The sequence below is a fragment of the Nyctibius grandis genome, chromosome 4, assembly GCF_013368605.1.
Source record: "Nyctibius grandis isolate bNycGra1 chromosome 4, bNycGra1.pri, whole genome shotgun sequence".
Taxonomy (NCBI): Eukaryota; Metazoa; Chordata; class Aves; order Nyctibiiformes; family Nyctibiidae; genus Nyctibius; species Nyctibius grandis.
In genome coordinates, this window is record NC_090661.1 from 91090493 (window position 1) to 91103110 (window position 12618).

The 12618-nt window shown below is 47.8% G+C and overlaps 1 protein-coding gene across 2 annotated transcripts in view; it reads left to right on the forward strand.

Annotated features, from left to right (window-relative positions):
- The first annotated feature begins 4745 nt into the window (after positions 1 to 4745).
- NEURL1 (neuralized E3 ubiquitin protein ligase 1) overlaps positions 4746 to 12618 on the forward strand; it is a 160962-nt gene continuing 153089 nt past the window's right edge. For both annotated transcript variants that reach the window (XM_068399661.1, XM_068399663.1), the window contains exon 1: positions 4746 to 4830. In XM_068399661.1, the coding sequence (XP_068255762.1) occupies positions 4746 to 4830 (85 nt within the window). The remainder of the gene's footprint in view (positions 4831 to 12618) is intronic.

A 12618-nucleotide genomic window follows, 5' to 3' on the forward strand; every position in this document is an offset into this window, starting at 1 on the left:
CCTTGCTCTGGAAGGGACGTATGGCATATCCCCATCCTCAACACCTTTGCTGCTTTGAGTGCCACATAGGCCAAATCAGCTTGTTGCCTCAGTTTCTCCATCTGGAGATGGAGGAAAACAGGAAAAATGAGGGAAACATTCACTCCTTTGGATTATTGTTGAGATTAATGTTTCTAATGTGTGTAAAAGGTGGAAAGCCACAGTGTGTCCAATTTCTCAGCACCCCTACTCATATGTGTGCCAGTGAGTGGTCCAGGCTGCTGGACGCCATGCATTTCAAAGCCAAAAGGACCTGGGCAGAGACCTTTCACTGCTCTGTGTTTCATTCTGTGATGCTCATCCCCTGGGTCATGCCTCCTACTCTGAGCATCCTCTCAGGGTGTAAATCCTGACATGTGTCTGCCCAAGTCTCTGGCAATGCTGGCTCAGGCTTTGTATGTACTCCTGTTCTTGTGATTCTTCATAATTATACCTTGTTTGTGGTTGCCTGGTTTCTTGTGTAACCCCTTGAGGGATGATGTGCCTAGAAGGCACAAACACGGACTTTGCAAAGGGAATTTTTAACTACATTTGCTTCGTAGCTGCATAGTGCTTCAGAATTAGAGATCTTTGCAAAATACCAAGAGTCCTTAGACGCAAATGTGCTCAGTTGGCCTTGCCCCCTTCACAGTCTCAAAGCGTGTCTGTGTACCGAATCTAGCAGTCTGTCCAGCCATCCTTCTCCAGCGAGCTCTTTTTGCATGTAGATGCTGCCCTCCAGCCGTTTCACAAATCCTTCTCCACATCCAGTCTCTCTCCTCTTTGACATATGCCTGAGCTGAACAGCTGGAGCTCATCCTGGCACCTGGCTTTTGGGTAGAGAATTCATGGGTGGTGTTGTGACTTAAGGCAGTAGATGATGTTCCACGAGCAGATGTGTCTGTGCAGTGGCTTTCTCCTTGTGTTTGTTCATAATGATAATTGTGATGTTAGGATCTTTTCTGGAGCTGACGCTCATTTTAGATAAAGTTCATGGACTGACTGCATTGTCTCCGTTGACTTCTCAGCACAAATTACAAATATGGTGGTCAGCTGCCCATGCGCAAATACAGAAGGTGGAGGGGAATTATAACTCAGTGCAAGCTCATCCTCCTCTATCACACAGCATCCTCTCTCCACCAGACCCCCCACTACCTGACAGGATTGATACCAAGAAATTGCATGTCTCTAATTCACCAATTCAATTAATATCACTAATATTAAAAAACAATTAACATCCTGACTTACTGGCATGAAAGCCCTGCAGTTTTGGCAAGCTGTTTCAATGTTCCCTGTTGCTGCAGCACAGGAAAAAGGCAAAAACCCAGAACCAGGATGATCCTGTTTTGTCTGTCGAGGGCCCCTGTGATCACAGAGCATATTTCTCACCCTGCTCAACATTTTCTGCGGGAAGAGCTGACATAAGTTGGCAAGGACAGCAAGGCAGCCCCTCCTTCTCACTCCTTCTCCTACAAGTGTCAGGAGCAAATTCAAAGACTTTTTGATAAAGTGAACCAAGATACGATCACAGCAAAACCCTGGTTCTGTTTTGCATTCCTCCCCACGGTGTTAACTGCAGGCTGTGGTGTTGGGCAAAGTGAAGTCCATCCCTCACAGCAGCAGAACATGTTGCTAAGGCAGATCTATATGGCTTCCTCCTTTCACTGATGTAACTATGCTTTACCTCAGTTCTCCAAGGTGAAAAGGGAGTTGGTTGAGCACATAATCTGTCAGCCATGCGAAGTATCATTTAACATTCACATTATGGTACCAAGTTTAAATTGGTGTATTGTGTCTAAAACTCAGTGGATTTGGTAGAAGCAGAAGGCACTTGGTCCTTCCGGGAGCGGGTCCACCACGCAGTGAGCTGTCACACGAGGCATAGTTAGTAGCATGCATGATGCATGCGTGAGTGCCTGTAATTTAGTGGATGACTGCACAGAAATGTTTCCTGTGCTATTATATGGATGTCCTCTATGCCTTCAAAACTATAGTACCTTTCCTTTTTCAAGATCACTTTTATACAATGGAAAGATGCCTCTTTTCATTGTAATTTGCCTTATGATGACACCTCTTTCTGCCACGTAAAACATGAAGTTTCCCAGAAAAGTGACAGTCCTTACTCAAGACCTCTTACAATTCAAGGACAAGCACAGAGAGAGATTAGAGAAAAGGAACTGAGAAAAAACATGGATTTTTTTGTTGGTTGCAGACAATTAGGTTCAGCAGCGTCGAAGGTATTGTATGACAAGGAGCTGGAGTTGCTCATCTAAGGGCCATTCCAGTGCCATGTTTCTTTGTGGGCTCACTGTAATGAGCTGGCTGGAAATACAATGTTCACAAAGGATATAAAGGAAGATGAGACTCAGTCACACTTAATCTCTGTCCCACCTCTGCTCACAAGCTTCCTGCCTGTGGAGGCAGCTGGTGGACTTACCATGGGGCCAGAGGAGCATCCAATACACAGGCAGCACTGAACATAGAGAGGCTTGTGTTTGAGCACGAGGAGTTCAAGCGCCTCGCTACCATGGTGGCAGTCAGAGCAGCACGGTCATCCCTTTTAGCTTCTGAGAGAATGAGAAAGGATGCGAAAGCATCCTTTGGGTGGACATCTCACCCATATTGCAATCTATGGCTGGTCAGGATGGTAAAGGTTCCTCAGCCTGGTCTCTTGCATCACATGCACTAAAGAAATCCTCATCTTGATTTCAGCATCAGATTTTGGTCATGGATTTTCAATGTTTCTTATCAAGTCTTATTATTTAACCTCAGAAGGCTTCCCCTTCTCCTCTGAAAGTTACGTACTTGAGTGGTTTCAGAGAACAGTGGGTCTTTTGGCTCTCTGGGTGGGGAAATTGTGGCAGTAACTGTTTTTAAGGTGAAAATGTTCATCTGTGGTCCCCGACCAGAAGGACTTCTCTTATGTTTACTAGGAGGAGGGAGAAGAGAGGGTGAAGGTGGATGGGTAGATGGACAAAATAACCTTTTGGAAGGAAACTGAACATTAAATTTTTGTTCAACAGAAGAAAGAAAAAAGTCATTTTATAGCCCTGACATAGCTGAACTGAAGCTGCCCTCAGTCTTCAGCATTCACTGAAACTCCAGATGAAGCTTGCAAATATGTGTGTCTCCAGAACCTACAGTTCTCTCTAAAGAAAAAGGTAATGTAAATATGCACTAGACCAGCACCAGGTGTGGATTTATTTTCATGTGGTACCAGCTGAACTCTTCCAGGTCCTGGGTTGTGCTCGTCAGAGCAGAAATACCTGTATGGCTGAGGTGATGCTTGGGTGAGGATGAGGCTGCTTTTGTGGAACAACTCACTGGCCTGGGTGGCTCCAGAGTGGGCAAGACGGAGAGGACTCCCATGTCTGGCAGTGGACAGGTGTGGTATTAATACAGAACCTTCTCTCTCACAGCAGGCAAGGGCATGGCTTGTGCAGGTGAGTGAGTCTGTGTCTGCAGAACGGATGCTCGTGAAGGTGCAGCTGTGCAGAGGCTCATCTCTCCACAGAGGGCTCCAACCACGCAGGGCCGTCCCAGTTCATGTGGAATATGTTTATATCACAGCAGCTTTCAGAAGCCACGTGTGCAGGCAGTGCCCCATGCTAGCATTTCCCCAGGACAAGCTTCTGACCCTTCATAGGGGACCTGCCAGTGAAGTGTTTCCCTTCACCCAATTCCTACCCTACCCCGCTTCCCTGAGCTTGTCTGGAGCTCCTCACTGCTTTGAGCCACTGGGTCGAGGAAAGCGGTGGGTGCAGGCACACACCCACCTTGCTGGGGACCAGTAAGGGACCCGCTCACCCCTCTGACTATCTCCTTTCTCATCCACCTGCCCCAGGACTGCTTGCACATCTGCTTTGCCTTCCCCTGAGTGCTGCTCTGACATATTTGCATCTGTGAGAATCCTAATTGCTTTAGGACAGTTGCATCCCAGCACAGCCTGTCTGCTTGGGTGGCTGATCATGCATGATGCAGCTTCTTTGAGGGGCCTGAATTCTGGGGTCAGCCGCAAATTTTCTGGCTGGGAGGGTGCTGGGCTGGCCCTGAGGAAGCGGGTTTAAGGGCAGCAGGTGTGAGGGAGGTCCAGCCTAGCACCGTCCCAGGGAGGCGGAGGTGCGCTGCTCCTCCTGGACTGGGGAGCGGGGGGATAATGTCCCTGACCCTGCGGCTGCCCCTCGGGCTGTGATGTTCTGGGCGTCCTTCTGATTTCAGGGGAGCCCGGAGCCGCCCGGTGCTCCGGGGGGAGGCTGGCGGGGGTCGCTGCCGAGACCCTGGGGAGCCAGGACGGGGCGGTGCCTCCGCCCTCCCCGCGGGGCCCCGGTCCGTGTGCCCGGGCCGGAGCTGGAGAAGGTCGGGATAGGGTCCCGCGTGCCCCCACCTGTCGCGCCAGCGGTGGCACATCTGGACGGCGCGCGGCGGCGTTGCCCCCCCCCCAAGGCGGAACAACTGTCTCCATGGCGACGGGGAGCGCGGGGGGGCCGCGGTGCCGCCGCCCCGCCCCGCCGTTACCGAGCCGCGGCGGAGCCGAACGGAGCCAGCGCGGCCCCGCGGAGGGCGGCGGCACCGCGGGCATAGGGCCCGGCGGGCGGCGGGCAGGAGCGGGGCTCTCGGCGTCCGAGTGAGAGCGGGAGGCGCCGGCGGAGCGCTGCCCCCCCCGCCACCGCCGCCACCACCACCACCGCCCCCGGGGAGAGACCGCCCGGCCCGTCTCGGATGCCGCCATGGGGAGCCGCTTCTCCAGCATCCCCGCGCTGCCCCGCGGCGGCCAGGGCCGCCTGCACCGCGCCCGCCACCACCACCTCAAAGGTACGGCTCGGCCGGCACCCCCGGCACGATGGGCACCCCCAGCACCCAAGCACCCCCGGCACGACGGGCACCCGCGGTACCCAGGGGCACCCGAAGCAGCAATGCAGCCCGGAGCGAGCTGGGTGCTCTGGGCACCCCCAGGAGGGATGGGCACCCAGACAGGACACAAACCCTGGGCACCACAGGGACCCCAAATTAAGATGAGCTCCCTGGGCACTCAGGACACCCTGAGCACCCCACGCAGGACAGGTACCCCGGGCATCTTGGGACAGGCTGGGCTCCCTGCACACTCCGGGCAGGTTGGGTTCCCTGAGCACCTCAGGCACCTCCGGACAGGCTGGGCTCCCTGGGCACCCTGGGGTGGGATGGCCCATGCCTGGCACCTCATGCTCTTTGGTGCTTTGGCCTCTCCTGCCCTGCTCCCAACCCTGCTGCTCCTTCCCTGGCAGTGCCCCATGGGTGGCTGATCAGTGCACAGGTCTCCCCAGGCAGTGGCACCCCAGGAAAGCAAGGGACAACATGTCAGAGGAGTCAGACCACCAAAGAGTCCCCAAGTGTTTCTCCGTGAACGAAAGCTTTGCTTTGGCATCTTTTCTGGGTGCTCCAGGAATGTGTCTGTGTGCATGGGACTGTTGGTCCTGTTTGGAGGAGGGCGGGGATATTTGGGTCTCCTTGTCTAGCTTATGTGGTTATTCTGCTCCTCATGAGGATGAAATTCCTTTCCTGAAATCCTGGGGCACTCTCGGCACCAAATTGGATGGGGATGACTTCTGTAAGGTGAGCAGGAGTGACTGCCCAAGGTCTCCTCTGTCCCTGCCCTTTTTTGCCCCCTTTTGCTGTAGGCTGGGAGGGTGGTAGCGGAAAATAACCCATCATTCTTGAAAGGGATTTCTTTGCACAGCAGTACACACCGTATGTGTCCAGTGCGAGCTGGATATCTGTTCGCTAAGCACATTTTCACAGCCAAAGGTACTGAATGATGGGGGAGAGGATGTCAGACATCTCTCTGTGAGCTGGGAGTGAGGGAAGATGCTGCTCCTATAGCCATTTCAGATGATCAAAACTTGTTGCAGCTTCCCCAGTGTCTTGCAGGATTTGCAGCCACCAGTGTGGAAAATAGAGGTGTTGCTGTTCACCCTCATTTTTACTGAGCTTTTGGATACTTCTTTGGCATGGTCTAGGGGAGTGGAAATGGTTAATGATGAGCTGGGCAACTGGTTGTTATACTGAAGGATTTTCTGATACTTGCATTATTCTTTCATTACACCTCTCTGTTCCCTTCCCCTGTACTTGGATGATTCGGAACAGTTATGTGAACTGAAGGTGATTATATCATGGCTTTTTTGCTGGCCATGCAAGGAGACGTTATGAATGTTTACTGCTCCGTCATGGACAAAGTCAGTCAGAAACTCAGCCCAGACAAAGGCTGTGCTTAAAATTAGACTTGCAAGGAGGGGGATGCTGAATTCTAAACGGTGAACCATCATCCTCTATCAATGCAAACATGAAGGCACACACGATGCTGTAGTAGTTGGTATGCAATTGTAAACTGCCAGGGAGGATTTATCTCTTAAGAATCATGCTGTCAGCTGGAAATCTGTCTGGAGCAACCTTAAACAGATAAGAATTTATAAACTGGAGCCAGAAGGGACACTGCCACTTAATCCGTTATCAGTGGCTTACTTGAGATTTTGAAGGTGTTCTGTATGAATCACCTGATTTTGGGGGGGTATGGGATGTGTGTTAATGGCACTTTGTTTCTTTCTTTCTTCCTTTAATTTCCATTTTAATTAAATTTCTACCTGTGCTGAGGCAGCAAGAAGAAACGTTCTCAAGACTGTAGTGTAGCACAGCACTGAAATAATTTTGATTTGGAGGAAACAGTTAACATGGCATTGCCTTTTTCGTAAAAACCAAGCCACTGCCAGGGACAATATGTGCCTTTTCTGTCTTTTTTTTTTGAAACCGGACTGCCTCAAGTCCTACATTTAAATGCAAAATAAACAAGTGTGATTGCATCTGACAGGTTCCTGTGAAATGGTCTGGAGGCATAGCAGCAAAAGCATGAATGTCACACAGTTTTGTTACATATCTGCCATTTAACATTTTGTAAAGTGTATCTTAATTGAAGGTCCCCAGTTGTTCTTCCCTCAGTGTCTGGCTCAGTGTTAGAGACACCGAACTTCAATAATTTGGCCACCATCTAGTACTGTCCTTCTGTGATGGCCTCTTCCTATTCTGGTGCCAGGGGTGATTTAGGCTCATTCTTGCTAAAGAAGCTATGATTGCATTAAGTTTCCCAAGGTGGTCTGGAGACTCTGAAGTCAGTCCCTGAACCTTACAAGTTCATCTCTGCTATGTAAGAAATAAGACCTCCGTGTATCATCGAGCTGTTGCCCACATGTATTGAAAATTTTTATACCTTTCTGTTAGTCCTGCTAAAAATGGTCACCTTTAGTTAAGCAAATCTTCTGAAGACCGTGTGATACTTTTGGTGGTATTGAAGGCATGACACAGAAATACTGTTGAAGACTGGCAGGGCTGGCAGAATACTTGCTTTGCTTTTGATGTTGGTGCATAAGAAGAAAAGCACCCAACTTGATTCTCAGACTTCAGCTGCAGTTTTAAAACCGGGTAGCTGAAATAGGCAGGTCTTTACTGAAGGTGCCTGCAACAGTAAACCTGGAACCCCGGGCTGATGATCTTAGAGTTGCTTTCAGAGTAGGACAGTACTTTAAAATCTGATGTGTCCAGCCCTTTGTAAACGGATTTCACATTGCTGTTCACCAGAAACAGGAGCAATTTGGAATTACCTATTCCAAAGCAGTATGTCATGCCTGGATTGTTAATCCAGATTTTGGTGTCATACTTGTGCCTGCAGACAGTGACCGGTTTGGAGACAATGAAAACTAAAGTCAGTGGAAACACAAGTCCACCAGGATTACAGCTGATCAGATGCCATGGTCCTGATGTGGCTATTAATCTTAAAGTCATGGCCAGTGGTTGGAAGGAGGTTGTCACTTGATGATACCATGATGAGGAGGTTGGGTTGAGATTATTTTCAGCATTTCTGTGAGTATTTCCCTTCCCATAACCCAGATGTCTCTGTTTCTCTGGGGTGATGGACGGTGATCCACTGTGTAATTCCCTAATGCCAAACAAAAGATTATGATTATTTGGTAACAATCTCGTTAACGATAAACTCCAGGCAATATTTGCTGTCCACTGTCTCTGAAAGATGATTTGCGATAACTATCAAACAAGGTGTGTATGGCTGTTTGGGGTGGAACCGAGTGGGAAAACCCCAACCATATCTAATCTCCTGGATTCTGAGATTAAAAAGATCAACCTTTGCATCAGTGGTTCTGTGTACTGTTTATTTACTAGTGCCAGGGCAGTCTGGCTCAAACTGTTCCAACCAAGGAGACTTCTATTATTTCTGAAGACATGCATCCTCAGTTCAACCCATCTCCCTTCCCCAGGGCTCTTCCAAGATAGTCTATTCAATCTCCTCTCTTAATTCTCCTTTTTAATCCTGGTGTAGCTTGGTAAATTACCCTCCTTGCCTAGTGTTGTATCTTCCAAATCTCTGTGGCTGTTGCATTCCTTCCTTAGCTACTGCTCAGCCTTGCTGGATGTGTTTAACTCTTCCTGCTGTGATGTGCAGGCTGTGTACCCTGTTAGGGCTGTTGTGTAGTTCCCAGATTTCCTGGGCCAGGATGCTAGAAATGCAGTTTTTGCTAGCCCTTAGGTCAGAGGTGAGGCACGGCACCTGAATGCCATCTCCCACGCTCCATGGGCAAGCGGCTCTTTATCCTCACTTGTCTTCGTGTCCTCAGCTTCAAGAGGGCTTAGCCATTTCTGTGGACAGCAGATCAATATTAGACTGTAAAAGCTAAGAAGTATTACTGTCTTCTCTCTTAAATCCTTTCCTCCAGCCTCCTACTCAGGTTTGCTGCTCTTTCCTGAGCCCCCTGTTGCCTTGAAAGGCAGCTTTCCATGGTGAGTGTCAGCGAGTAGGATTTCTTCCTGTTGGTTTTCTCACGGGTTAAGGCACCTATGATATTTATGCAGAAGAATGCATGAGCTGTATTACAGAGACAGCCCGAGCTAGTCAGAGATCCTCTTTTCAGCAGCGGCTGATTACTCATGGGTTATTCTTTATTATTTGTATTACAGTGGCATCTGGAGGCTCCCGTGGAGATCTGAGTCATGTTGTGCTGGGTGCTACCATGGTCCCCAGTACTTACTGCTCATTCATAAAGATAGCTCTTACATGTCTGAGTGAACTCTGTGGGATGATTTGGGGTTTATGTCTCCTTTGAAGGCTGGCACCTTTGCAGGACAATTCTTCTTAGTCCCTTCTTGTGCTGGGAAACATGATGTCAGAGTCAGCAGCGCTTTACTGAAGGGTGTGACTGCCTTTCTGGCTGCAAGCCCCCAGAAACACAGCCTGTTGTGCAGCACTTCACCAAGGAGGCAGGGGCTTTGCTGCTTTTCCTGGCCCACGGGGGATACCAGTTATGATTATATATTTTGCAGTTGCTGTTCCAAATTTTGTATGTCCCACTGATGCATAAATATGTCAGACTTTTTTCTCCTTTCACTGGTATTTTATGAGCCTCTGAAATACATGCAGAAGATAGTAATCTGGCTGGTGTAGGCATTTCAGTAATTGTATGTTGTTGACAGGAAAGACTATCCTGCTGCCAGCTCCATTTTGTGCACTTGCTAGATAAAACTAAGTGGGGAGTAAAAGGGCGTCAGCAGCTGATGATCATGGGGATTAGAAGTTGGGGTACAAGCAGTGCACTGGGGGGGGATGCCAATAGTGATGCTGTGAGATGACATCAGCTCCCATTGCTGTCATAATTGGTTCTTATTTGAAGTACTATTTCATTTTCTTCCAGCCTTAGAGATTCAGAAGTTTCATCATTCAAGGCTTTGAAGGATGCCTCCTGCTTCCTGCCCTTCTGCTTTCATTCTGTCCTGGATCGTGCATGTTTCCCTCTGACCTGTCAGTGTGTCTGGGCTGTAGGTATAAAGTTTTTCCTGGCTGAGGTTCTCAGGGTTGTATGTCCTTCTCCTAAGCACCAGATTTTTTCCCAAGCTATTGAACTTTGTTTTATTGCATTTAAACTGCCTAAAATTGCTCAGTGCTCCAAACACAGCAATTTATTGATCTTACTTTTCCATTCCTATCATCCTTTTCATAAGGTGTTGAAGCCTGTTGGTGGAGCAGGTAATGCTGCAGCTTGTCAGAAATTTCCCAGGAAATCGTGTGGTGCTTTGCCAGCAGGTGGTGCTCAGTATTTCTCAAGGGCAGGAAAGGCTACTTTTGAAAACCAGTAAGAACCAAAACATCAGTGAGGTGGTTGAGCTGAAAACGGTAGTCCAAGGCTCAGGAGCAATTTAAAAAAGCAAAGGAAATACTAGAAATTGTAAGGGAAGAAGAACAGAACAAAAGAGAGGCCATGATTAGATTGTTGTGTAAATCTGAATATTGTGTGTAGTTCTGGTTCTTCCCCTTCCACCACCTTGAAAAAGATACAGGAGAATTGGAAAAGGTTCAGAGCAGGGCAACAAGGACAGTCAAAGGTCTGAATTAATTTCATATAAGGAATGATTGAATAAAGTAGGAATCCTACCTCTGGAAAAATGGCCAACTGGGGTGGGAAATGACTGTCATGTAGAGAAGGGGCAGAGCTCCACTCTTCACTTTCTCTTTCAGTACAAGAACTAGGAGAACATCAAATGAAGTTGATAGATTCCAGGTCCTTTTGAACAAAAGGAGGTTGCAGCTGTTTGCAGTGGCTTGTAGCTCTGTAGAGCTCCTTAATAGTGGATGTTGTGGATGCTAAAATGGGTCCAGTTTTATGGGAGATTGAAGGAGGTCATGAAAGAGGAACCCTTTGAAGTTTGCTGCATACAAAGACCACACATTCACCCTGCTCATATGGACTTGCCAAGGGCATCTTCCTAAGGCTACCCTTGTTCAGCTGATAAGGATAACACTGACATGAGAACTTGAAACTTCTCCACACCAGTGCAAGGTGGAGCTGGGTTGTTTCAGACATTGTGGTGATGGATGGAGGGATAGAACCTGCTCTGATGTTGGCTGATCTTTAACTGGATCCATCCTCTTTTTCATGAATGTCCCTGCTTGGGTGTTCATTGCCATGGCAGCCTCGAAGTCAGGCACAGAACATCTAGGCTTTATTTGGGAGACAGTAGGGATTGTGATGCTGTGCAAGCTCCCATCACAGCTTTCTTGGATGAGGCTGTGTCTCCTGTGCCCCGTGGTTTTGTTAAATAAAGGTGCTTTTGCATTTGTGGGCTCTTTTGGAGTAAAAGAAAGCAGGTTCTCTTTGCTTACATTGACCTCCCAAGTGACAGGGGCCTTAGGAACCCCCACTTCATTTTGTGTCCTAGACTATTGAAATAGCAGCTTTTCTGGATGTCCCGGTATCTGGGAAGGCTTCTAATGCAGAGGCTGGGAAGATTTTGGATTTGGCAGCTGTTGTTACCTACTGCTGCTAGGATAATTGCAGGAACCAGCTACTTCTGCATCACAGAAATTGTTGCCCATGGCAAGTATATAAGTACATGTTGTTTTACTTACGATGCGTACTTTCATGGTGGCTACTTATTTCAAGCTGGGGATCCATGTGTGCTCTGACTTGGTCTGCCTTGAAATTTTAGGACATCTGAGCAATCCAATTCTGAACTGTCCTGAGGACTGGGGTCTGCAATGCCTGTGTTTCCATATTGTCTCTATCGAGAAACGGTTGATCTAAGATTAACTTCAATCACAGCACTGTGCAGGTGCTCAGCGCTGTGCTGCAAACTGACAAATCCCAAAGTAGTTTTAGGGGCAGGAGCTGAATTTTAACTGAAACTTAGGGTCTGGCAATGGTTAAAGTTTCTGCTGTGACTGTGATATGTATACATGAACCCAAGCTACCTTTTAACCCAGCTAACTAAGGTATTGCTAGCTGTGTACCTGGGGAGGAGGGCAGGCACTTGGATACTTACCCATACTAAGGTCTTGGTTGATGCAACTATGTGGTTAAAATTGAGGGTGGGGTAGATTTTAATCTCCATTCATTCTTGGGGATCTCTAGCTGATAAAAACATATTGTATATAAGATTCTAGTTCATGTTTATGCTACTGGTTATTTGGCCTTCCAGTTACAGGATTAAAATAGGATTGTATTTTAGAATTACAGGGCGGAGGATGCCATGGTGGCATTATGTTTATACAAATCTCTATTAGTCCACCTCAGTTCAACTCTTTGCTGAAGCATAGGGAAGGATTATCAGCTTTCAGAAAACTGTCAGGTTAAACCTGAGGGCTATTTTATGCAAAACTCTGAAAAGTAAATGTTAATAGTTCTCAGCCAGCCTCAGTGATAAAATACCATGCAGGTTTTTTACTTTGGAAAAAAACCCTTAATGTAAACATTATTTGGAAGAGCCAGTAATAAAATTTTAGACAAAATAAATTCTAAAGTACTGGCATTGGTTACGGAGTCTTCTTACTCTCTTTCTACCTTTGTATTCAGTATTTGGGTTTCACACTGGTAACACTGACACTTCCAGATGTTCCTGCATGTGTGGGCTTACACACGTGTGCACGGGCATATGCAGGGATTCCCTATCGACTGTTGATCTCATTTTTATCATAGGGCCAGAACACACCCTATAGCTAGCATCAGGACTTGAGAAGATCAGTAGCTCCCAAGTTATCTTCCAATTGCATTACAGTCCTTTCAGCAAAGCAATAGC